The 27,517-nt window shown below is 31.5% G+C and overlaps 3 protein-coding genes across 3 annotated transcripts; 1 reads left to right on the top strand and 2 right to left on the bottom strand.

Moving 5' to 3' along the window:
* Positions 1 to 9,426: 9,426 nt before the first annotated feature.
* On the bottom strand, positions 9,427 to 14,524 carry LOC113861509 (cell division cycle protein 48 homolog). Its single transcript, XM_027494363.1, has 9 exons — positions 14,223 to 14,524; positions 13,935 to 14,100; positions 13,105 to 13,333; positions 11,655 to 12,421; positions 11,345 to 11,566; positions 11,121 to 11,192; positions 10,753 to 11,034; positions 10,208 to 10,567; positions 9,427 to 10,080 (listed from the first exon to the last, which is right to left on the bottom strand). Exons 1-9 carry the CDS (start codon positions 14,249 to 14,251, stop codon positions 9,784 to 9,786), a joined length of 2,424 nt encoding a protein of 807 aa, XP_027350164.1. The 5' UTR covers positions 14,252 to 14,524; the 3' UTR covers positions 9,427 to 9,783.
* A 967-nt stretch (positions 14,525 to 15,491) lies between these two features.
* On the top strand, positions 15,492 to 17,772 carry LOC113863115 (membrane magnesium transporter-like). The gene is made up of 4 exons (XM_027496545.1): positions 15,492 to 15,679; positions 15,782 to 15,834; positions 15,914 to 16,014; positions 17,451 to 17,772. The coding sequence occupies exons 1-4, from the start codon at positions 15,607 to 15,609 to the stop codon at positions 17,542 to 17,544; spliced, it is 321 nt and encodes a 106-aa protein (XP_027352346.1). The 5' UTR covers positions 15,492 to 15,606; the 3' UTR covers positions 17,545 to 17,772.
* Positions 17,773 to 26,866: 9,094 nt separating this feature from the next.
* On the bottom strand, positions 26,867 to 27,247 carry LOC113860825 (auxin-responsive protein SAUR32-like). Its single transcript, XM_027493346.1, has one exon. It carries the CDS (start codon positions 27,245 to 27,247, stop codon positions 26,867 to 26,869), a length of 381 nt encoding a protein of 126 aa, XP_027349147.1.
* Positions 27,248 to 27,517: the final 270 nt, after the last annotated feature.

Raw genomic sequence — 27,517 nt, forward strand, 5'->3', positions numbered from 1 at the left:
AATGATATGAAAAAAATAATAATTGTTAAAAAAAATTATTGGCAGTTGATACAGGGTAAGCTGACGCAGCAGAGAGATTCAAAACTGAAGAAGCGTTTGAAATAGTAGCATATATCACTTCTTTATGCATCAAATATCATGCAACCCACACCTTCAAAATCCCATATGATTAGTCAATTTTTCAGAAAATGGTCCTTGTGCTAAGGAAACATCAGACAAGATCAAGCCTCAATTTAAATTTTTTGGGTCCATCGCCATTCCCTTTTATAACTTCCCACTTTTTCTATAACATTGTGTGTCCTCAAATCCCACACCCTCTCTCATAAATGTTTCGGTCCAAGCAACAAATCAAACACAACATGCATCTAAGTTTAAATCAACTAATAACATCTCTGTTACGTATTGAACATTACATAGTAACTATTACCAAGGCTTGGTCACAAAAAAACAACTTTGTAAACTTTTATAAGGCAATCAAGATAGGTTTTATTTGACTTTACGTGGGTGAAATTCAGTTAATCCAGAACCAAATCGGTTGAGAAATCGGAGAGTAAACAGATAAAATACTCCACGAAATTATACAATTAATCTTCTTTAAAATTTTAAATAAAATTAAAATTCCTTTTATTTATAATTGCGACAAGTAATTTAATTAAAAATTTAGTTAAAATATAAAGGAATGAGTCAGCATAGAACAAACTTGACGTGTGATTGCTTTCTCAAATCATTAGCTTTTCTTTATCGACAAGAAAGCGAAACTGTTTTTTCAATCACTTGTCCGCCATGAAATTTCAACGAAATTTCCCTACGAAGCCTAATAAAACTTTTGAAGAATGAAATAACAGTTGCACAAATTCACACATACTTCACCCTTTTACAATAGTATTTCATAAGAAGAAAATGAAATTGCAGAGTAATGGATTGCACGATAAAGTACCCAACAGACGCGGCAAGTATCTAGCTAGGCTAGGTTTATGATTCCCACCCTATTTCACTCCTGAAGCTAGTGAAGGAATATGTTTAACCTTACCTACGACCAACTCAAACTTGTCCATAAATAACCTTTGAACGCTCTCTTCATTTTTAGCCCAAGTTAGGCCCCTACAGCCATGAATTAGGATACTCTCCCTTTCATTTTTATCACGTTAGGATAAATAGATTCACAACCGCACGTTCATGTTTAAAAGTACTTAATTAGGCATGAATGTGATTAGAGCAGTTGATGTGCACGAGTGATTGATAGTAGGAAAGTCACAATTGAGGACACAAAAAAGACTAAGGAGGGTGAGAAAAGGGTTAGTGGTTACATTGTTAGGAAGAACATATAGAGCATACGAGGGTGAGTGCGTATGAGTGGTGGAACTTCTGATTATATGGAGAGTCAAAATAATTAATTAGTGTAATATAGATTTATGCATATTGTAGCAAACAATGTTGTGTCTTGTGGTGGATATAGGGATTAGTGAGAAAGGGTGTGGTGGGTCCATAGAGGAGACAGCAAGAATCGTAATGAGAAGAAAAGATGAGTTGTGGGTACGACCCGATGCTGTGCCAAGCTGCTCTCCTGACCCTCACCCTCGTGCGGCCCTCTCTTTCTCTCACTGCACTGTGCCCTCACCCTTTGGTCCCACCCATTTCACGCGTTTATATTACCCCTAACCCATTCCTTACATCACTTTTTCACTAATCATTTTGTTTAAATTTTTTAAAATGAATTCGAGTGGTGGAAATTTTCTCCTCTCTCCGTACTACCTCCTATTTTTACCCATCTTTTCTTCCCCCGAGCATATTTTAAAATGAAATCATGTAATAGTCTACTGATATAATTATAAGATGACAATTATTTCATCATTAACCCTAAACAAAAGTAAACGAGAGTGAAAGAAGGCTCTATGGCATCTTGCTGAAATTATGTAATCATTCATCGATGTAACTATAAATGACAACTTCATCATTAACCCTCACAAAGGTGAAAGAATGATTCTATAGCATGTTATTCCATCATTTAATAAACACACGTTATCGTTTTTATTGAAAAATATATATATAGTGTTCAATACTGGGATATGTTGACATTATTATGATAGAGTGATGCTTGCGAGAAAATTTAATCAATCGTTTTTGCAAAGAAAATTAAATAAAAAGAGGAATCAGTGTATAAGACAAGTGATGCTGGAAATTTTCTTCTCTTACATGGATGGAATTTTTATTATTGCTTTGACGTAAATCACTCATTAAGAAGTTGCATAACAGTGAGTTTGACATTCACCACGTTGTATAATAGAACAAATACTGTGCCAAAAACTTCTTAAGTATGTGGGACTCAAAATATCCTTTTAACTGTGGCGAGTTTTGAAACATTGGGTGTCCACTTTAAAAGATCTTTAACTGTAACTTTGTTCCACTCTAACATGAATAGTTATAGTCTTGGAATAATTTGAATTAAGATATTATAAGAACATAAATCTCATAATACTCTTCCAAAAAATATTGTAAAATGAATGTACAGAAGTTTTCATTTCATTATTGAATATCTAAATATTAACAGAAACATGCTACCTTGCTTTCCCCCTCCCACCGACCGAGCCTTTTCAAATTCATTGTGTATTCTTCTTCGTGCATGTTTTGGATAACACCTTTTTAAAAATAGACTCCATATTTTTTGGATTTGTTGAAAATAATTATGGGTCAAAAATTATTTATATAAGTGTTCAAACATACAAGTGCATTCAAAGAAGTTACCTCAATTCGAGCCTATTGAAAGAGAAATTCCAAGAGCAGGTTCTATGTCTCTACTGTCTTCACGATTTGATTGGAGTGATACAGTGTCCGTGCTGTGCGAGAATGTCAAATTCACTACTGACTTCAAGTTTTTTTAAAAAATAAAAATAATAAAAAGGTATCTTTTCTCCCAAACACCACATAACTGAGACTATTCCTAAGTGATTTTGTTGGATAAATTTTTTAGGTTTTAAAATTGAATTTTGCGATAGATAAAACTGTGTTTGATGTATTGTGACTAACGTATTGAAACTTTTGCACGTTTGAGTATTTTTATAACATAATGTTTATATTATTACCAATAGCAAATATAATAAATTGAAAAAGTGTAATTAAGATTTAATAAACATAAGTGAAGAAGGGATGGAAGTGCATGCATGACTTGACTGTTGAAGGGGGGACCTAAGGGCAAACACGTGCAATCTGACAAGGTTGAAATGAGAGTGCCCATCTCTTGTGTACCATCCACTCACAACTTCCCACGTGGATACACACGTGTGGGTGTGTTCATAAAAGTACTGCACATCACAACCATTATTAAATACTTTATTTATTTATACCTATTTTTAGGTTATCTTCTCCAACCACTTGTCAGTGCTGCCATCATTTCCGACTCTTTTTTGTTTTCTAACTCACATTATCAAATGTTTTTAACATAAATAAATTATTATATTTTTAAGTATACATGTGAATCAGTTTTTCTTATCACTTGAAACTTTTACAGTTAGACATTAAAAATGCTATTTTTATATTTTTATTTAAATTATTAAATATCCATTCTATATTATTATTCTTTCAAGTACTCTTAAGATTTATTTTCATCATCCTTAAGATACGGGACTCAACCTGTATAAAGTATATTTTTTTATTAATTTCAAATAATACTTCTTAATATTAATTGATTTCAGCCTCAAAATTTGATACACAATGCAGATTTTTTAGATAAATTAAAGTTAAGTTTATTATAATTTAAAATAACCATAATTTAAATTTGAATTTGTTTTTAAAATTATATATATTAATAAAAATTATGTATCTTAATTTTTAAATAAATTTTTATTTTAAATTTATATATTTTTACGTGTTCAATTTATTTTTATTTAATGTAATAAAAATTATTATAAATAATAAATTATTTATCATTCTTTTTAACTTAAAAATGTTTATGTAATGAATGAGAAACTTAACTTATCAATATTCATACAAAGTTGAAATCACACTCACCCTCCAAAAACGTTACTTGTTATTATTATTGTTATTATTTTGCTTGTAAACGTTACTTGTTCTATAGCTTGCAAAAAAAAAAATTCAAATATGCTATATAATTTGTTAGCATTATTATAAATATCTAGAAATTAGTTAAATATAATTAATAAATCATGAGTATTTCAAATTTTACTTTAGGTACATTGACACCTAAAAAAATGTTTTTTTTGTCAAAGATCCAAACGAATACTATGTTTTCACTAAATTATTTCTCTAATATTTTACTTTTATTTCTATTTTATAATTAAATTAAAATATTTTATCAATAATTTATTACATTTTTCTGTGAAAGTTTATATAATGTCCAATAAATATATCTATATAAAATTTTACTAAAAAAAAGGGAAATTTTATTACAAAATTATGAAAGTACAATAAATAATATATTTTTAATAAAATTATTATTATTATTATTATTATTATTATTATTATTATTATTATTATATACGTAAAATCAATTAAAAAGTTGATATTAATAAAGTCATATCATCATACAAAAATAATTGCGTTTTATTTCTAAAGTTTATATAAATTCCTCTTTTATGTGTGTATATATGAGTCAAGATTATATGAAATCAGATATTAAATTAACAAACTGATATTTTTAATAATTTTTTTTATCAAAAGTGTATTTTGTTAATTTAATAATTTAATTTAAAATTTAATCATTATTAATATTTTTTTCTAAAGAAAAAACTATTAGTATAAATAATATGAATTCATACTAACAATATAATACATTATATTAATTAATAATTTTGCTATTAATATCTTAATATTAGTCTAATGTATTATTTGTTGATATAAATTTGTAAGGATTGGTTATTTTAATTATGGAGCAAATGTTAGAGTTTCGTATAGAGTGAGAAAATACTTTAGTTATGTTTATGGTCATGCATTTTATTTCTTTTAAGGAATCAGCAAAGTTAGTTTGGTATAGAATGAGAACATAGTATCGTTATTTCCTATACATGATCTTATTTCGAATGCGAAAATTAAAAAAATACACAACTTAATATTACATGCATAAATAAAAGTAAGAGGTTTAATTATTAAAAAACAATAAAAGGATTTACATTACCTAAGTTCATTTTTATCGGACATGTTAAACATATATAGCTGAAGAGTTTCCATGACTGTAGATCGGGGGTGTGAGAAAATTGATGGGGGTACAAACACTCCTTTCCTCTGCGGCATAATTGTTATCTACGTGTATGATATGATGTTGCTCTCTCCATTATTATTTTACGGTATATGATATGATTTGATGTGTTTCTTACCAATTATTGTGCTACTAATGCATTAGATGATTGCCAACTAACGTTGTCTCCTTCAGTCACGAAAATGAGAAGCTCTTTTCAGCTCACATTTTAATTTAATGGCTACTTTTTGTGTCACTCATTTGTAAGTGTGGCCTATGATCTCATTTATGAAATTTCTTATTTCAGATAAAGGTAGTGTCTGGGCAAATAGGTAAAGAATAGGACGCGTTAATAATTACAGGGATTGTACTAAATCATTAATTCTTCTCAATATGAATACTACGATTTTCTAAGATTTTGATAGTTATGAACCTGTGCTTGATTAAGCGCATGTTTGGTTAAATTTTAAAATAAACGTTTTTTTCAAATTTTAAAAAATTTTAAGAACAATTCTTTGTAATATTTAATCTGAACTAAACACACTATAACTAAATTTCCCTGTAACTAAAATTTCTGACCGTCTCATCTTTCGTAGACAAGATAGTTTGTTTATTCTTAGGAAACTGCGAACCTAGCTGAAATTTTGATAATTCTGAACGTTTGCTTTATGATCTAATTTCTAAACAAGTTTATATCGGAGCTAATTGTAAGCATAATTTTGTCTTTTATCTGAAAAATCTGCCTAGTTCATGAACCCTTTTGCTGAGATTTTTTTTCTTCTTTATCGAAACGTATTTATCATCGTTCTGTAAAAACTTGGTTGATAATTACACAAAAAAGAAGTATCTATACATCCATCGTTCAATACTTTATGCACAGCTATAAATATATTAGAAGAAAAAAAGTAGTGTGTGACTAGACTTTGTCGCACCAAAGTTTGGCAATTTGGCAATTAAATGGTGACGTGATAGGTGATAGAGAGACGCGTAGAACGCCAAATTTACTTATCATATGTCTAAAAAGTGAGTTGAGGACCCATTAAACTTGAGTTTCCACATGACACTTCCCCTCAAAAAGTTATTTAGTCTAATCAGTGCACTGTGATAAGCCCCAATTATCTTAGGCTAAAATCATGTCTCTACCCAAAAAGATCTTTGGCTCGAATCATGTCTCCGGCATAGAGATACCCCCTACCCACCAAAAATAATCTCTCTCAAACCCAACAAATGTTTGTACATACCAACCCTAAGCCTACGAATTCGTGGTTTGCTTTCCTTTGAGGAACATGAACCCTGTTTCTCATGCAAACCTTGACTTGGGCCGTTGTGAAAGTCCCATCGTAAAACATGTGACCTCGTTAATTTGACTAGAACAAATATTCCCCTACGACATTTTATTGGGCGCTTCTCCTTATTTTCCTCATCTTTTAGGCTTAATCATGTTGGCACAGGGCTTGCAAATAACGGAAATGAAATATTCAAAACGTAGGAAAATAGATGAAAAATAGTTAAAAAAGATTGAGCATTTTTTATTATATATCATTTCATTTTGGGAAGGAAATGTTTTCATCATGGTGACTATACTAACAAAGTTTGAATAAGATTCAAGCCTTTTTTTGGTGAAATAATTTTACTTTGGGCCCCTGAATATAGCCCAATTATGAACATGAAGAGCCAGGCTTTATTAAACTTAAGAAATCTCGATCAAGGTTATTCCGGAGCCCATCTGAAGATGGTAGTTCATCTGTGAGCCATTCTTTCTCTTAACTACACCACTCCTTTATGGCAAACAAAAATCTAAAAATATTAGTTACTTAACCATCACTTTAGTCAAAGGATTATTATATTTTCATAAGCCCAAAGATGAAAATATTGATACTATGCCTGTTTGGTTTAAACGTAAAATCATTTGATTTAAAGTTGGTATAGTTTAAAATTATGTGTAAACTATTAAGTATATTTGAGATAAGTATTTAAATCAATATGAACCAAATATAGTTATGTTACAAACCTTAAAACAAATGAGGCGTAAGATTTGCCGACCATATCAAGCATTATATGTACGAAGAGAATTAGTTGTCCTTAGGTTTTCCTTTGGTACGATACAAGTTGTTTTGTTGTGTCTTAGATTTTCCCGAATCTAAATTAGATTCGTTGCCGGTAAGCAAGCGGGTTTGGATGTTTATTTTTGGGAGATTTTTATTTTGTATTACTGGGATGATGCTCTTGGGCCCGTGTTTGTTCTTGTTTAAATAAGCATTATATGTGCTTACTTGGGGTATTTTGTAAAAATTACTGGGTAATTTTTTTTTGTGTGTCAAATAAAATATATTTTAAACAATTAATTTTAGGATAACTTACTTTTAGAAGAATTTTTTTTCATTTGTTAGTTGCGTACGAATGAATATGGTGTGTTTGGAAAATTTTATGTAGATGTACATTTGACTAAAACGCATATTGAAATGGTATTTTGTATTGGTGAATATTGCTTAAAACATGAGAAAATTTAATAGAATAAAACAATTAATACCTTGTTTTGTGTTAAAATATTAACAAATTTTAAAAAAATACAATTGAGGAAAAAAATGAAAATAAAGAACAGTAAAACATGAGAAATAGGGACTGTTTGATTTTTTTTTTAAAAATAAATTATTAACATGTTATTTTTTTATTTTTATTTTTGAGATACTTGTTTAAATGAAAACAATATAATATTTTGTAATTGATGGTGAAAAAAACAAAACAAAACATCTTCTAAACCAAGCAGTGTTTTAGGTTCTCACTAAGTTCCCAATGCATCCTAAGTGAGAAGGGATGCTAACAGAATATTTTGGAGGGAGAGAACAGAGAAACACAAACAAAATGAGAAATGCAAGGTAACCCAACATTTTACATTGTACTTGCCCGAATTCAATTAATAACTGTTATTTTCGATAGTTTTAAAAGAAATAACACAACTTGTGATGAAAAGAATGTGCTTATCCGGAACATGTCGGGGTTACAAATAAGAGGCGACAAGCATTTATTAAGCCACATAATATTTTGGGTAGCATTAGAAATACATGTTTGTAACATAACGAAGCTCATTTCCCCTTTTAGAGTCATACTTGAAAAAAAAAAGCTTTGTATCTGAAGTAAATGAGTGAGCATCTATGTTCGCTTGATTCATAATGTATGGTAAATGGTAATCTTAACCAATTAAATTTCAACAGTAAAATACACACATCCGTGCATATTTTAGGGATAAACTCAAAAAGTGTTGTCTTCATGAGAAATAAGCACACTGCCTCCCCTCATTTTTAGTATGCTTTCCTAATTTATCTATGTAGAGAATATTTCTCTGTGTTCTTTTTAAATGAAAGTATTTTTAAAATTTATCATCTTTTTCTTTAATTTCATGTGTTTTTCCTTACATTAAATATTTAATATTTTTATTACTTTTTATTCCTTTCTATTACAATATCTTTTATTTTAACTTCAAATTTAATTTTAATTTTTTATACAATATGTTAAATTGAAGATATTTTTTAAAAACATCTCTTTATTTTTATCTTATTTAATATAATAAATATATATACAAATTATTAAGATAGAGTGTAAGAATATTATAATTAAAACATAATTAATAAATTTATAATTATTAATTTAAATATTTTCTACCACGCTTTAACAAAAAAGTTAGAAATAAATTCAACTGATTTCCACTTTTATAATAAATTACGTTTATTAATTTTTTTTAACTTATACATCAAATGTTAAAGAAATAAATTTCTTTTTTATTAAAAGAAAATATTTTTATATTTTAAATAAGTTATTCTATATTTATATTTTAAATACTTAAATAGCGTATATTTAATATCTTCTAACTTATACATTAAACACATACAAAAAAAATGTATATGAATTAAATCTAATTGATTAGATTTACCTAAGTATCAAACAAGTATTTTTTTTCCCACATATTTTGTTTGAAAATTAAACATTTTATTAAAAACTAAATAGTATATTGATGTAATAATTAAAATAAATAATCTAACATCAAAGAAAGATTCTCATTAAAATAAATGATGAGGGTAAAATATTTTTCTGTAAAAATATTGAAAGTAAAAAATTAGAAAATTATAATCTAATTCTACTTCAAAATTGAGTCTTTCCAAAATTTGGGTCAATGTAAGAAAATCGTTTCAGACTAGCAACATTGCTATGTGAAGAACAACTGTAAAACAAGACAAAAGGTACCAACAAATTTCGTATATAATATAAATTTGCAAGGTAAAATTTACCGTAAACCTCATGACACAAAAAACAGCATAAATTTCTGTGTAAAACTTTGTTCATATGAAGTGTTGACATTTGAGAATTAAGCAGCAAAGCTTCAGAAGTTGTCTAGTTATACAACGAGACTTTGAAGTAATTCTTTTAAACTTTCGAAGAGGCTCGCACCTAATGCTCTAGCCATGTGAATAAATTCCTTCTACGAAGCAATGACAATAATAATCCAAAGGAAGCCCTAAAAGACTTCATACACAAAATGAGAAGTACATAAAATAGATAGCACAGGCATTTATGAATAAAGAACAAGTATACACGTTGGCCTAACTGTAAAGATCATCTTCATCAGCTCCACCAGCAGTGGCAAATGCATCAGATGCAGCGGCAGCACCCCCACCAGAGCTGTTATCTGCAAACCTGAACTCCGTTCCAAACCCTCTTGACTGCTGCAATGTTTGGGCAAATGCTTGGTACTTGCGAATGTCAGCATCGCTAACACTCCTTCGTGCATATTTCATTGATTCCTCAAAATGAGCTGCCTTGATTTCTGCTATTTCATCTTCAATGTCCTCTTCCATTGCTTCAGGGTTCTCTCTTCTCCTCCTTTCTCTTTCAATGTCCTGCCAAGAGAGATTGGGAAAGAAAATAATCTTGCATGAATCCAATTTTTACAACAGTTTCTTTAGCTGACAGTCGACTAAGTAAATGGAATACAGGAAAAAAAAAAAAAGGTGCCCAGAACTGTACCTTTTCAATATTCTCTCTAATAGCATACTTGCATGCACGCTGGCAAATCTCAGTAATATCAGCACCACTAAAGCCCTGAGTGTACTTTGCAAGAGCTCGAAGATCAACATCTTTCGAGACTGGGGATTTTCTCAAGCAAGCTTTAAATATTTGATGACGGGAATCCTCATCTGGGAGGGGGATGTAAATCAACTGGTCTAGACGACCTGGACGCAGTAGTGCTGGGTCTATAATGTCTGGTCGATTAGTGGCCCCAATGATGAACACAGTTTTCTTTGCTGACATCCCATCCATTTCCGTAAGCAATTGGTTCAAAACCCTGTCAGCAGCACCACCAGCATCTCCTACACTACTACCTCTCTGCAAGGCATAGCAAAGCAAGCATTTGAAGACAATTAACCAGAAAAGACAACAATAGTTGTCTAGACATGCTAATGTTCTCTGTACAACATATTTAGAATGAAAGCAGGAAGGCATAAATGTTTCAAAACCAATAAATTTTGCATAGTCCAAATAATAGCTTAGTAACCTTGATTGGTACAAACCTGAGTTGCAATAGAGTCAAGTTCATCAAAGAATAGAACACATGGAGCAGAACCACGAGCCTTGTCAAAAATTTCCCTCACATTAGCCTCACTTTCTCCAAACCACATTGTGAGCAGCTCAGGACCTTTGACACTGATGAAGTTTGCTTGACATTCATTGGCAATAGCTTTTGCCAAAAGTGTTTTACCACAACCAGGAGGACCATAAAAGAGAACTCCCTTTGAAGGTGACATTCCAAACTTTTCAAACTTTTCAGGGTGTTCCACCGGATATTGAACAGTCTGCAAAAAAGAACAGTATTAAAATCCAGAAGCAGATAAAAAGAAATTAGTGCATCAACGTGATTCAATGCAAGAGCTTCAATTACCTCTTGGAGCTCCCTCTTAACATTTTCAAGACCACCAATATCTTCCCAACTGACATTGGGCACTTCAACAACCTAATTCCAGAAATAAAGTTGAAATTAGAGAAACATCAACTTAAGAAGATGCAATCACAAAAAATTATCCAAGAAAGTCTGTACAAAAGAACAGTAAGGCATAAGCTTAACATTGATCAAAGGAACTTTAAAACTGCCAGATAAAATCTTACTGTTTCACGGAGAGCAGAAGGATTGCTTGATCCGAGAGCAGTCTGGAAATGCTCATTTGTCACTGCCATGGAGTTCAATATTTCAGCATCAATTGATTCATCTTCCAAGTCAATGACATCCATTTTCTCTCTGATGCATTGCAGTGCAGCTTCAGTACACAAAGCAGCTAGATCAGCACCAACATAACCATGGGTATCCTTAGCTATCCTTTCCAAATCGACCTGGAAATGACAAAATGGATAGGTTTCATTCAGAATTCAGAATATTTAAATCAAACCAAAACTTGGGGGAAATGAATTTCAATATTACATCTTCAGCAAGTTTCATATTCTTTGTATGAATTCGAAGCACTTCAAGACGCCCAACTTCATCTGGAACACCAATATCTATCTCTCGGTCAAACCTTCCAAACCTCCTAAGGGCAGGATCAATGCTGTTTGGGCGATTTGTGGCGCCAATAACAATTACATGAGCACGTGATTTGAGACCATCCATGAGGGTCAAGAGCTGGGAAACAATCCTCCTCTCAACTTCACCATGTGTCTTCTCCCTCTTTGGAGCTATTGAATCTATCTCATCAATGAAGATGATGGATGGTGCATTCTTCTCTGCTTCCTCGAATGCCTTCCTCAGATTGCTTTCACTCTCACCAGCTAGCTTTGACATGATCTCTGGGCCATTGATGCAGAAAAAGAAGGCACCAGTTTCATTTGCAACTGCTCGAGCAATTAAAGTCTTACCAGAACCAGGGGGTCCATACAGCAGAATTCCTTTTGGTGGCTTAACACCAATTGATTTGAACAATTGTGGGTGCCTCAGTGGCAGTTCCACTAGTTCCCGAATCTGTGCCATCTGCTTTCTTACACCACCAACATCATCATAACCAACCTCATCTAACCGATTCTCATCTTCCCTTTTAACAGGCTCTCCTTCACAGAAGATCTCTGTGTCTGGCGCGACAACACAGTACTCAGAAGGATCAGTTTCAATAACCTTGAATTCTACACTTCTCATCCCCCCTCTGACAAGGAAGAGGTCACCCTTTCTCACTGGCCTATATGCCTCCAGGAAATAAGCTACAGGAATAATAATGGTCTTAGTATTCAACATAAATTATAATGCAACGAGTTTAAATGACAGCAAGCAGGACAGATGCCAACGAAAATAACAGCAGAAGTTCAACAATGTCCTGTTGTTATTTTGAATTCAATACTTGCTGGTTAAAATTTCCCAGAGAAACCAGTGCTTAGTGAAACAATATTAAGCATAGACATTGTGCAACAACACAAGATGTACAATCACCTATCATGTATATAAATAAACTCGTGATGTTATATTGAACCTCCCATAACACAAGGAAACCACCATATAAGGATCATTGATTGTTTTGATTGGAATCATGGCAATTTCTTCTCAACAATCAACTATTTATCGGCAGTTGGACTTGGAGGTGTAATGTTCTAGAAAACGAAATAATAACTGTCCACAAAAGATAAAGTATTCTCGTGAAATGCAATTAAGTTATTATTGTAGAAGACAAGTGTTGCATCAAAGTAGAATTTATCACCAAAAGAGAACAAATGTTATCACTAAATATCATAAGATGAATTACAATTCATTTTTTAAATAAAGATTAACACTGTAAAGCTGCAGATGACTAAAGACAAGCATCATGCATATCACAGATATATAATCGATAACAAAACAACAGAAGAAACCTTTACAGGGTCCACCAAAACACAATGATGTAGTAACTCACGCTTTAAGTACGCATCAAAGAGGTTTCCTGTTACTCCTTCAATGGTGTCATCAACAGGAAGAATGTGGACTCGCTTTCCATATTTGACATCAGCACATTGATGCACTGAAACAACATCTCCAAGCCTAACCCTAAGGTTGTTTCTCACAACCTTGTTCATTCTTATCTTTGGCTCCTCGCATGTCTCATCAGCAAGTGCAATACAGATTGTATCTTTCCTTTTCTTTCCCTAAACAATCAAATGTGGAAGGCAAAACTGTAATGATTAAATAGGGCAAAGCTATCCCGAAGGAAAATACACAACACACCGCTCAAACTTCCACTATACACAATACGACAAAGCTTAAGTACAGAATTGACCCCTTTTCAAGTCAAATTTACTTCAGCAAAAAAAAAAAAAGAAGCAAGATATCTGCTCAGAAATTACTCACAACTCAAGTCGTAACAGCACAGAATGTTAACAATCTTTTTCAATTTCAAGTCACAATAATCACCACTCTTCTCTCTCAGTCTCACCCCTCTCGAGATGCACAACACACACCACCCTTCATACCATGTAAACAAACTTGATAATCAATGCAAATGCGTCGAACTTTCTGCTTTCTCTGATGCCCAAACCATAATAACACTATAACATCATTGCAAGTAAAGGGACCTCAAAGTTACACATACGATATCAAACACTTATAAACAATTCAAACATACTTTAACCCCTGGAAACAAACTTCCACTGTCCAATCACAATAAAAATAACAATAAGAAAACAATTCTCTAGCAAACAGACACAGTGATGTTAAAATATCAAATTGCAGCACGAAAACCAGCATTACCTTGATCAAAATGGTGTCGCCGCGAAAGAGCTGAAGCTTCTCCATGGTGTCAGGATGAAGAGCGACGACGGAGTTGTCATCGTTGACGGCTTCGTCAACAACGAGCCGGTTCGGCGCCTTCTTGCGCTCCAAAATCGCGGTGCTGAAGTCCCGCTTCGTGCCCTTACTGGAAAATAAAAAAATCAAAGACAATCATGCAACACAGAGGCACAGTCAGATTCATGAAAATGGAAAACAACAAGCGCAGTTAACAAGAACAGAAGAATCGCAGAAGGAGGAAAATCGTACGGATCAGATGATTCAGGTTGATTAGCCATGGTGGAAGAACAAGGTCTTCGTTCTTTGCTCTGCAGAAGACGGGTAAATCCACAGAGACGTGTAGATCTAAGTGCGGGTTTGGTTTGGTTTGGTTTGGTTTGGTGCAGCTATATTTATATGTGGGTTTTGCTCCGTTTCTTGTTAAGAAAGAAATACTTTTTATTTGCTTACTTCCGATTAAGTTATCGAATCAAACTTAGTTATATTTGCTTCATGAACGGACACATCTATCTAGCAAACATTTAAACTTAAGGATCTTCATAAGCTCCTCCATCTCGATTTATCCGATAAAATATTATTATAATTACTCCTTCTGTTTATTCATTTATTTTGGCTTCTACATTGAGTTGTTAAATTAAGTGATTTATTAGTGTAAGATGATAATTATTGATCATCTCAAGTTTTTAAGTTAATTCTTATAATTTATTTGCAAAGTAGTTCTAGTAATATAACAAGTTATAAACCAGTAATAATTAAACAACATGTGTTAAATGATTGAATAATATAAACCTAATTACGTACATTATGTTTTATGGCCACAATAAAAGTAAAAAATATATATCTCTTAATTAAATAATATTAATATCATTTTAAAAATTATAACAAGGAAATAGAAAAATAAATAAATAATAACATCAAAAGGAAGAAATAGTCTCCTAAATCTAAAACAATAATAAATCCATCTTATCGTAGTGAAGATAATAATAATAATAATAATACTTTAATATCTTATGTTAATTTTATTTTCCAATTTTATAAAAAATAATTAAAATATTTGGAAATAATTTTTAAAAGGTCATCATATTTTATACAATAAATATTTGATATATAAAACCAATATAAAATAAATGTCGTATTGATTACATAAGTGATTTAGTTTTTTATCATAAAAATTTTTTGGTCTAAACTAATGTGAATCTAAACTAATGTAAGCTCACATGAGTTAGCAACATTATCATTTTATAGTAATTAAGAATTAAAATTAACTTTTTTAAAAATATAGAGACTAAAACTGAAAAAGTAATTTTGTAAGGATTAAAATTAAAATACAGTATATTTAAAAAACAAAAAACATATTTAATAATAATAATAAAATTATCAATATAAAAAATAGTTAATTTAAACATTTTAATGATTTACGATTTCTTTTGTTATTGGCCGGAGGATATTTTAATGAAATTTTATAAGTTAAAGTCTGAGTGAGATAAATATAAATTGTTATGCACTTGCAGAGGGAGTAGGAGGTAGAGACTGTGAGGTATATAGATGTGGGTAAAACTGGAATAAGGTGTTTGTGGGCAGTTTGGATCGGAAGGGTGCGTTGTTGTTGGGTATCGAAGATCAAGTCAACTAAATGGGTTTAGCTTTAACCGTTGGAGTCGTAGGGCTTCTGATTCTGTTTCACGCCGCTTATTTAACCATCCGATGTATCCTCTTACTCATTCTTATTTTATTATTATTATCATTATTATGAATTTGAACATTAGGGCTCACGGATTTGGTTTGATCTGAAATTGGGTCGGTTGCAGATAAGGGCCTGTTGAAGATTATGGAGGAAGAGTTTTCAGGGCCTCCATTCAATGTAACTTTTAATTAACGTTGCAACTTTGGGTAGGGTTTCATGTTTCGTTTAATCTAATAATGTTTTGGGAATAATGCAGGTAATCATTGAGCTGTCTCTTGGATTGCTACTTTGTTTTTGGGCTGCGCTTACTGTGCCTGGCAAGTTTCTATCCATACACCCTCACTCTGAAGAAAACAGGTAATTGTAATTGTAACTGAGGAATTTAATTGTGAATGGTCTTCTAGGTGAACTAGTTTTAGATTTATTAGTTTTGGAAGAGTGATCTTTATGTTAGAGGCGCTGTACCTGATCTAAGATGCTCGTATTAGGTATTGTCTTTTTAAGGTTGGTCTGTCTTCATAGAATTTGGTCTTATAGAGCATATTTGATAGTTGATAGAGAGGACTGAAGCTATGCAGTGATACAGAAATCAAAATAGAGAAGGTGCAGAGGAAATGAAAAAGTTTCGCTTTCACCTTATGCATTATTGGCGAGAAGTTCAAAGCAAGAAATATTCAAACTAGGGGCATAGATGGATGCAGATATGTGGTTTTTTGTTGTGATTTTTCTTATCTTATCTCTACCAATCAAACCTGTGGTTTCTTATCATGCTATATGATGCTGATGCCCTTCCTTGATGATTTAGAATGGAGATTCTAGAAGGGATGGTCTTAGATGGATGAACCCTATAATCATTGATATTTCTTCATTTATTTGATGAGGTATCAGTATGTTATGTAAGTATGCTTAACAGACAGTTAGGAGTCACGTGGGTTGATATAAATAAAAGGAGGAAGGGGTAGTCATTTAGAACAGTTGAGGATTGACTGAAAGAGGTAGTTAGAGGAGAGAGCTCATGTCTCTCAATTACCTGGAACAGGGGGTTAGTGCATCTGCACTATCTTTGAATCGTTGATCTCATCTCTGATCTCTTCTCTGATCTTTTATTCCATTGATACAGATTAAGAGATATGGATTTTTGTTAATAAACTGTACTTTTTTTCTTTCTATATTCTGATCCAGTTCTATTACAAGGGTCCTTCAATTTGCTATGGGCCATTTAAGTTACTCCTGTCAGGTCCTTCATTCATATTCTGTTTCTGTTGGTAAATTATACGTAGATGGGTTTGTTTTTGGCTAATATGCTCAGTATTGACAATGTATAAAAAATGACTGTGTTAGTGGGATTTATTGAGAAAATACTGTATACTATTGCAGGAAAATGTTTTTAAGAGTAGTATGCCAATTGAAAAAAAAAAGTAGTGTTCAAAATGTGTTGGCCATGTATCATTAACATACGGTTAATTAATCCATAGGTTCCTTTACTTTTTAAATTTTTTTTTCAAATATGTCCCTATAGTTTTAAGATTCTCTCAATGGAGTCCCTGAATCCAGCTACTGTTAGAGATCTGTAGGGACCTGATTAATTGTGTTTTGAAACTACAGGTTTCATTTATAATTTTCAGCTTAAAGGGAACCACTTGAAATTCCTAAATGTATAGCAACCTCTATCTTTATTGTGCCCATGATTATGGGATATACCTTCATATTGTAGTGATTTACTCTGACTCTGCTGGCAAATATCACTTGTTATGGAATTATTTGGATTCCAATCACTGTGTCGTTGGATGCAGGATTGTCTCTTTACCTGCCAACCTAGACTTCATGATCTTCAACCACCGAGGCAAGGTCTTTCCTGTTGAAATGGATGTGAAGCTAAAGCAATGAGGGACTTTTGGATCAAGTGCCTTCATTCCTCATATGAGGAGGAAATCTTTGCTCTGGAAAATTCAATCAGGATGTGCATTTGATATCACCATTGGTTGATGTATGAGATTTGTTGTTTCCTTTTGTAATTTGTAGCTTATACTTTTGTGTACTGGCCACTTGCCCTAGTAATTTTGACAGGATGTTGTTAATTGAGTCATTTATGAAGATGTAGCTTGCACTTTCAACCATTCTTACCCAATTGATTTACTAAAGCCTCAAGTTAACTTGTAGGAGGTATGTGTCCAAAACGAGACATTTTGTTGAACGAAGCTTTCTCACCGGCCAACCCAAGGGACCGAAAAGCTGGTTTTCCCATTTTCGCTGCCACCCCCCTTCCCCCATGTCATTTTGCACTTTCAAACTAGAAGCTAAGTTGCAACGTGAAGCTGCAAATTTCTTATAGTAAAATACCAATGAACAAACAAAAATAACAAACTAATGTACAAGAAAGAGAGTTCTTCAGGATTTTCTCTATGTTTTAGAATGTTGTCTGTAACATACCCTTCTCCTGATGTCGGGTATTTAAAGAGTCACCGATAATATTCTTCCCACTTCTAAACTTGAAATTTGAATGTTGAGGTCAAGTAGTAGAAAGGTGATTAAATGTACTTCACAAATAGTATGGCAACAAGGGCTTGGTACTTAGCTTGAGATGTTGCTTTGGTTCTCTGACTTCCAAGAAACCAGGGAAGAACCGAAATAAACCCATTATTCAGGGGGCGAGGAGGAAAGCAATCCTTGACCTGGGTATACTTCAGTATTCAGAGAACATCTTGGTGGTAAAGACTGAAGATCATGTGGGGCAGCTAGGAATTGACTCAATTGTTGAACAGTAAAGAAAGGAAGTACAACAATTTGAAGCAATAATGGCATTGGCAGAGGAAAAAAATGTGATTTGCATTATGTTTATGAGATTTCTACCACCCAACTACCTAATTTATCGTTGTCTTACATGAAAAGAAAAATATAGAGGAATAAATTTGGTCGGTTGCACTACTATATCAAGAATCCATTTTACAGGAAAGGATTTACCTATTTTAGTTGAAATTGTGCTATATTGCTGAACCAAGTTTGTCACAAACGTTTCTTGTAACAAACATTTACATAGTGTGCTTAAGTTTGTCAGAGCATGCTTGGATCTTGGCATGCAAGATTTCCGTATTTCTTGGAATCAAAGGATGAAGCAACGACGGTTTTAATAAGCATTATGCTTTGGATTGTTGACAAGCTCAATGCACAACTGCCTCTTTTGCTGACTAATCAAGGTTAAAAAAACACCATGTTGATGGTGGGAAATGACTCCATGATCATAATCTGGGATTTCACTCTTAGTACTGTTCATTGAATCCTCTTGGGAAAAGTGATAACATAATCTGATTTTCGTACTCGTTAACCTTGAGAAGAGCATCACAAGTGCTTGGTGCATTGCCTGTACACATGGGAATTGGTTTGAGAATATCTAATTCATCCTAGAAGGTTTTCATGCCAGTGAAGTGACCGGTAAATCACCTTGTTTGAAGCTGTAAACATCTTCTGAAATTATATGTATACATTAATATTCCCTTCTTTCAAATTTCATACATCACATAAATGTCAAAATTTTAACAGAATGTAGATGTCAGCATAAATATCAGAAAAAGCATAATACATGCCAAAACAATTAGGTGATTAGAGGCTTACGCGCTAAAGGTGCCTCATGAAATTTTTCGGCTTGTGTTCTAATACATTTTCTGTGAGCTGTCAAGTCAACATTTAAAATGGGACAACCCTGCAATCGTAAGTGCGATCATTTTCAAGAGAAAACGTATTTTGGTAGATGCATGTTGAACATATGGTCTTTATGCTCTTTACGTTAACGATCCTTGGGTGGGACCAATGCGTTATCGTTGCATGACCAAGATACATATGTTCGGAATAATACTAAAATAACACAGATGATGAGATGTATATATGGAGCAAATACATATAACAAATCATACAAATAAGAAAAAGATAGGAAGGAAAAAGAGAGAAACATAAAATAAAATGACTAATGTGATAACGAGAAAAAGATAAAAAATAAAATAAAATAAAAAGAAGTAAATGATACATAAACTATTGTATAAGTAAAATATCTCTCAACATATATATGCAACTAATTGTATATAAATGTCTAAAAACCAGACAAGATGTTCTCTCTTCCTTCTCATGCTATACGCTTCCTGCAATTAAGCTGTGATAGTGGACATCGTTTTGCTAAGCACCTAATTAGCAAATTATATGACATGCTAGTTCTTTCACTTTTAAATGATAACAACAACAACAATAATAATAATAATAATAATTTAACGTGGAGGGGCAGAGTGAAAGTTGAATAATTAGTGGACAAGAAGATTGATTGCACTGTTGATGAAAGCATTTCTAACACGATTATACCAGTGGTACTGCACATGCAGGAAGCAGGGCTTCTGCTTGGATGAACAAAAGCATGTATGAAATGGCTTCTGCTTTTCTTTGAGCCATGTTTGGAAAGCCTTATAAGTATACTCAATATAGCTATTTTGCACCAAACTACATGTTGAGCACATGACATGCCATCTTATTCTTATAGACGTTAGTTTAGCACCACGTCAATCCCATTCTCTTGCTAACCTAATTAAGGCAGTTAGACTGAACAATCCCAACACTATCTTGTTAGAGGGCTGAAATCTATTAAAATTGATATTTTTTTCTAGTCACACTTGTAAGGGATGCTCTGCATTTGATTTGTTTCTCGTTTTTTCTTTTGACAATTATATAGGATCTTCTTTATATGAAATCTAATGTTTCTAAAGCTCACAATGCCACGAAGAATAGTGCTTCTGCTGAGGGAGAATCCGAAACCTGTCGCTCCCATACACAAATGACCAAAAGGAAAGAAAATGTGGCAATTTGTTCAGATTTTATCCAGTGCAACAAGCTAATATAAATAATTAACCAAAGCATGTAATAATATCAATTTGATACAGGCCATTTTTAAAAGTCTAATATGTCCTTTTTAAAATTTCAATCACACTTGTAGAAAAAAATTACTTTGTATTTTTTCTAAAACAGGTATAAAATGTTTATCTTTCAATAAAATAATGAGCACAAATTTATATATAAATAGATGATCGATTTTTTTACTAAAAAAAAAATACACTTTTTAAAAATTATTTACTGAAAGATGTACATAAAATATAATTTACTTATAAGGTAATTTTCGTATACAATATGCGTCGCTTAGGTGAGATTAATTAAAAAAACAATTATATATCTATATGTTGGCAAATATTATTTTCATAGCTTCTCTCTCTCCCACAAAGATTAGGAAGCCTTTTTTCAAGGCATTTCTCTCTCTCTATCTCTTACTTGATGGACAATACTCTTCCAAATGAGAAAGAATATGTTTACTATGGACTTAATATTTTTTATTTACTTATTTTAAATAATCTCACCTGATTAAAATCATCCTAAACAAGTAAATTATATATATATATATATATATATGGGGTTAAAAAGCCTAAACAAACTTAAACATTAAATATATAATTCTAAAAATTATTATTTTTATTGTGTTCATCGTTATAAGTTGCATGTTAATGAGAACTTGAGATTGTATAGAAAGATGATTAATGATTAGTAGGGTACCCTCCACTTTTGGCACATTTTGCTCTTGTTGGAGCATCTAGAATCTTCTGTAATTCTTGAGGCTTGCAAGGGACTGCACGAGTTCCCTTTTGCCTGAAACCATACTCCTCACGGGCCTGTTCCAGTAGTCCAATGAACATAGGATCAGTCAAGTACTCTTAACTCCACAATAAATCTTCTGCATTCTTCGCCATTCATAGCAAGAACAGCAAAATGTCCTTCCTTAACATCGTCTGCCACCAACGTTGTTGCTTCATCTTCACGTTAAATATTTTATTTTTAATAGTTAATATGGTTAATACATGTTATTTATAACATTTATATTAATTATTTATATTTTGTTAAGTTCAATAAAAATAATTTAATTTTAATAAATTTTTAGACTATTAATTAAAAATATTTAGCCTATTAGAGTTGATGAGAATTCTAATAAGTTTATAATCATAAAATTTGTAATAGAATTCAATACGTTAAAATAAAAAACATTTTTCTAACTCTTCGTTAAAAATAAAAAATTTAGTATTTTTGACTGAAAAAGATCATTGTACAAAAGAAATATTTTATTATAACCTTAAAGTTCATTGCATTATTAAAAAAGTTATTCTACTGCAATCTTTAGTCAATTTTAATGGATCTAAATATTTTTAAAACTTTCTATCTCTATTCAATAATCTGATGCAATAATTTTTGAGTTTTATTTAAAATTTTATATGTTTTAAAAGGGAGAATTTTTAACACTTCCTGAATGTCAAGTGATGGCTCTTTGCATGGAAAGGGGTGAGAGATTCTTTTGGAAATTCTTAATAAATAAACTAAGCATCTTGAAAGTCGATGTGTTCTATTTTCTCAATAGGTATATGTAGTGAACTTCATTGAGCTTCATGGTAATGGTAAGCCTCTCTATATTTGAGTTTGGTCACTTATATTGAGACGTAAGAACATGGAGAAGAACACGTGAAATTTCCTAGACTCTTCAATTCAATCCTAATATTTGATGGGTCATTGTCTTCCTTCACCAAAACGTGACAACCGACCTATTTTAAGGCTATGTTTTGTAATGAAATTGTGGAGGAATGTAGGGTTTTTTTATTTTTTGCAAAAATATATATTTTTTAATTTAATAATTTTATGAAATGAAAAAATAAAATAATAAATTAGCATGAATATCTCAATCTTTATTTATTTTTATGAATATTTTATAACTTTTAAATTTGAAATTATAATTAAAATAGATTGTAAGTTTGTCTTTTCAGTTTTCACTAAAATATCATATTTCTAAACAAACCTTAACATTATTTTTGTTTAGACTGAAATAGCAAAGATGAAAATAGTCATCGATGAAATTGTAGCATTTCAACTCATTTCATAGGTTTGGTTAAGGTTAAATGCATGACTGATTTTTTTAAATTTCAGTGTAATCCACCTAAAATAATTTCAACTTATCATTACCGTGAAATCTAAATGAATTAATTTTTTTTATGAATACTTTTATCCTTACAAAAAATATTTGATAATTAATGTAAGGATAAAATAAATTTTATTTATTTATATTTTAATCTATCCTATTTATAATCCAAACCTACATTATTTTATTTTTCTCTATTTCATTCATCTCTATTTACTCATTTCATCGTAACAATGCATAAAATTTAGATTCTTTCCCCTGGGTTAGACGTTCAATTAGTTAATTTTACTTTTTTTTTAACCCAAATATTTTTGCTTAAATAAAATTGGTAAAATTTTGTTTATCTGAATCGTCTAATTCGTACCAAAGAAAGAGAAGTTATAGACATATATAGATTTCATCAGCCAGATATTTTGGCCTAAAAGAAAATAGACATTATAATCTCCAAATCAATTTCACTTTTCAGATCATTCATCATGAGTTAGGACTTGGGAGTCATCCCTGGATTCTAAGATTTTGATTGATTTGAATGTTTTTGAAAGAAAAGAGCTTTTATATCACAGGTCCCTGATTCCTGATTGCAAGATCTGTTAGGGGGAACATATACGGACAATACTTGGGGTTTTTATTTCTTGGCCCTTATTTTGTAAGGAATGTCTACAGGGGATAGATTAACCGGTGTTACTGTGTTGGTAGTATCATTTCAACTGTTCCTAGTTCTTGGCAGGTTTAGTTTTTGCTGTATTTTACTGTTGTTGTTGTTATTATTATTATTATTATTATTATTATCTCTTCTCTTAAGTAATTTTTTGAAATAAAATGACAACCATTCTCGGGATTCTAAATCATGTTGTTTGTCTTCTGTCATATATATAACAAAGTCTAATATATAGTTGAAACTTTATTTCCATATTGAGCTTCCAAACATTGACTATTCAAGGTGTTGATTCTTTTTGTCCATTATTTGGTTTAGAATACTACCATCTAATCCTGAAAGCCCTTGAAGCTGTGCTCTCTGAGGGACATGCAAGTGTGCAAATTGCATTATACAAATAAATGAGACACTAGAATATCTGAGAGCTTGCCGTATGGTCAACATCCCCATTTTTTATCTTAAAGGAAAGGAAAAGCAACGCCATGTGATGCTTCATGAATCGTAGGTATCACTGTTTGCCCCTTTCTGGTTGAAGTTAACAACTGTGTCATTGGTATATATATTGTTACTAACTAATTATCATTTTCTTCAATGTGAATGGGGTCTACGGAAAAACGCTTTTATCATACGTATGATGGGACCTAGCATGTGACTGCACAATGTATTCATAAATCACACAAGAATAGTGTTTTACATGTTCAGTATTTATTTCATAGATTATGATAAAAAAAGTGTAGCTAGGGACATTCAGCTAAATGCATAGTGATTTGAATTTTGCCATGTGCATAGAACAACACTATAATTAATACTTATGTCAATTGGTGTTTCGAAAGAATAACAATAAGGTGGGCTCTTTGTAGAATTGTTATGTGGATAAGTAACCCATGATCATGTTTTGGAGTAAGACATGCCAAAGTCTAATTAGGCAAGAGGTTGAAACGTTTGGAGTAAGACAAGAGATGCATGGTCTCAAGCGGGTTTGGGTTCAGGTTTTGATCCAGTTTGATTGGTACTGAGCGGTTGTGGATCTTGCAGAGTCCGGTCCCATTCGTTATTGGGCCTATTGTGTAGGGTTCATCAAAACATATGGCATCAAATGTATTTTATTTGTTCAATTTACTTGTTACGGCTTGAGCTAATTTCCTTCTTCAGCAATAAGCTGATCATGTTTAAATCTGTAGTACAAGATAATGTATTTCAGGTAAATTCGGCCAAGTTCTTTTCAATGGTTCTAAAAAATTTTTAAAAAATGGACTTACATTAATCACCATGCGAGGCTGAAAATTGAGGTTAATTAATCCCATATACATTTAGTTATGAACAATCAAAAAAATTATTATAATAAAAAGTAATTGTAGGAAATGGGAATATATGATAACATGAACACTACAAAAGATGTTATTTATTAATTACTATAAATATTAGTATAATACATTATTCATTAGTATATATCTTTAAAGTCAATATTAATAATTTATTTTTTTGTTAAACAAAGATTATGTTGAAAAATCTTAACATATGACAAATTTTATTTATTAATAAATAATATTTTTTATTGTGGAACCATTTGATCCTTCTTTTGTAGTTAAGGGTATTAACTGATCTAGTCTTTTATTTTAAAATTCGAGTAATCAATTGATCAGTAAATATATCTGTTTTAGTCTATAATTGTTTGTAAATTTATGAGAGTTTTCTTTTCGTCGTAACATCTTCAACTTGGAAAATTCTGTAAGTTTCAGAAATAGATTCAGTGGTATATTTTACTGCACAAGATTTCACTTATGAAAATCATATTATTCTAATATTTATATTTATAAAATAACAGATTTTAATAATTAAATTTAACATCGTAACTCCGGCGATGTGGCACTTGAGAAAAATCCCAATCCGTAAGTTGGAATCGTACGAGCAAAATGACAATTTTATCATTTAGCTTAAATTAAACATATGAGAGAGAGAGAATAAGAGGAACTGAGGGAGCAACATATGTGACATAAACAATACGAATGTAAATGGTTCACGCGTAAGAGGAAACCGTGGCATGTGATACAGCAACTAGCATTCTGCACTGTGTCAATATTCTATCATTCTTTTCTGACGTATTTCTGTGCACACAGTTAATTTTTCAGTGTTTTTTCAAATGCATGATCTTGAGTTCAAACTCTTACCTAGAAAAATAGATTAAAAATGATAAATATTGACGAATAGTAGAATGATTAAACAATGTTGTGTTCAGTTTTTCATCTGTCGCGTTAAAGTTTTGCAGAAAAAATTTAGAAAGTTATTATTGTGCTTTTCTATTCATTGTTTCTGAATAATACAATTTAGTGTAATTTTATTTCAAAAAAATATATTGCAAAAAATCTTGAAAATTTGTGAGGGAAACTTGAAACAAGACAAATGAATTAACTCCCCTAATTAATAAAAAAAATGTCAAGAATTTAATTGCTACGACTTGAACCTTGTGACTACTCCATGATAATCCTCTGAACTTTACGTCTATGTTACTTCATGTAACGTAGTACTTGTTCAAATTTCAGTTAATCTAACGTGGTACACAATTGGTTTAAATTAATTTATACACATTTCTAACTAAGACAACCAGACCCTTAATACTTACTTAAAACTAGAGTAGTACTGAGATAGTTGCATAACCACCAAACCTATAATATGTTTTAAAGTACTTTTTTAAAATCATATTATTATGGTAAATGTGCCTCAAAATTATGTATGAGTATTTTTATCTCTCATGGTCATATCAATCTTATCGCGCATTTATTATTATTTTTATACAAAAATTTGTATGAATTAAATATATAAATATATTTTGTCGTTATGTAGTCTGGAAAAAATTGTAGGCTACACATATTTTAATATTGCTAATTAATTGGCAAATATAAGTACTATTTCTCACCCTTTTTTTATTCAATGTTTTCTCACACATTACAAGTAATGCCAACAAAAGAAATTAAGCAAACCTTACACAGTTGCAATTAAATGCATGGTTCAATATATCATATTATATTAACATCAATGAAACATATGTATTTACTAGCTCGCTACAACTCCGTCATTTGACTGTAACACGAATAACGGAGCACATGCACTACATATGAGTTAACATTAATTTCATGTTAACTCATTCCCCATAACATATAGTTTATCTATGCGTCTCAAAAATGACTGGAATCATCTTCCATCTGTCGTATTTTTGGAACAAAGTTGTCACACCAACAATGTTACATATGTTCAAAATTAAAAAGAAGATTGGCAATAGGCAGAAGTATTCCTTTTCAATGCTCCACCTATGCAAAACTTGTAATAATGTTACAAAGAAATAAATAAAAAATTGATACAGTTCTTTACGTGCTTTAGTGATGTTTTTCAATAAAATTAAAATTTTATCTTAATAAAAAAATCAACATTTAATATCATCATAAATTATTAAAATAAAACTCTAATTGTAATTTAAAAAATAATAAAAACACGTCAGAAACTGTATCTAAATTTTGTTTAAAAAAATATGAATATATGTGTATTGCTTAGTTAATGTATATGGACAGAAGTGTTAATTACGAAGTGACACTGTTCCCTTGTCGATTCTCTATAATCTTCTGAAGTTCTTGGGGACTACAAGGCACCACAAGAGCACCTTTCTGTCCAAAACCATACTCTTCCCTAGCCTCCTCCAGCAGCCTCAAGAAAGAAGGATCAGTTAAATAATCTAACTCAACAACGAACCTCTTTGTTTCTTCACCCTGCATTGCTATAACTGCAAAATGTCCTTCTCTAACATCTTCTGGCACCCTTGTTGTTGTTGTTTCATTCCCATCATCAATGTCACTCCAATAACAAACCCTTCTCGGATATGCTCTATTGAGTGCCAAGAATGGAAAACCCTTTAGCACCTTTTCGATCATAGCCTTGAATGTCTTCTTTCTTCCAATATCCATCGCTATATATCTTGTTCTTTAATGTTCTTGACTAATTGACAGTGATAGTGTTGTGGTTGAGTCAATGTTGAAACAAACTATATATAACTTATAATTTGGAACTTTTAAGTACTAGTGTTCATTGTAGAGTATATATATGTGTGTGTGTGAATTTTATAAAGCTTACTCGAATGGGAATAGGGATGGGAAACACACACGAAGCTTCTCTCCTTGCATGTGGAGCAATATCTATTCCGTGTGTTGTAGTAGCTACAGATCATTTAATGCAAA

Source organism: Abrus precatorius, unplaced genomic scaffold, assembly GCF_003935025.1.
Source record: "Abrus precatorius isolate BTA unplaced genomic scaffold, Abrus_2018 Scaffold3, whole genome shotgun sequence".
Lineage (NCBI taxonomy): Eukaryota > Viridiplantae > Streptophyta > Magnoliopsida > Fabales > Fabaceae > Abrus > Abrus precatorius.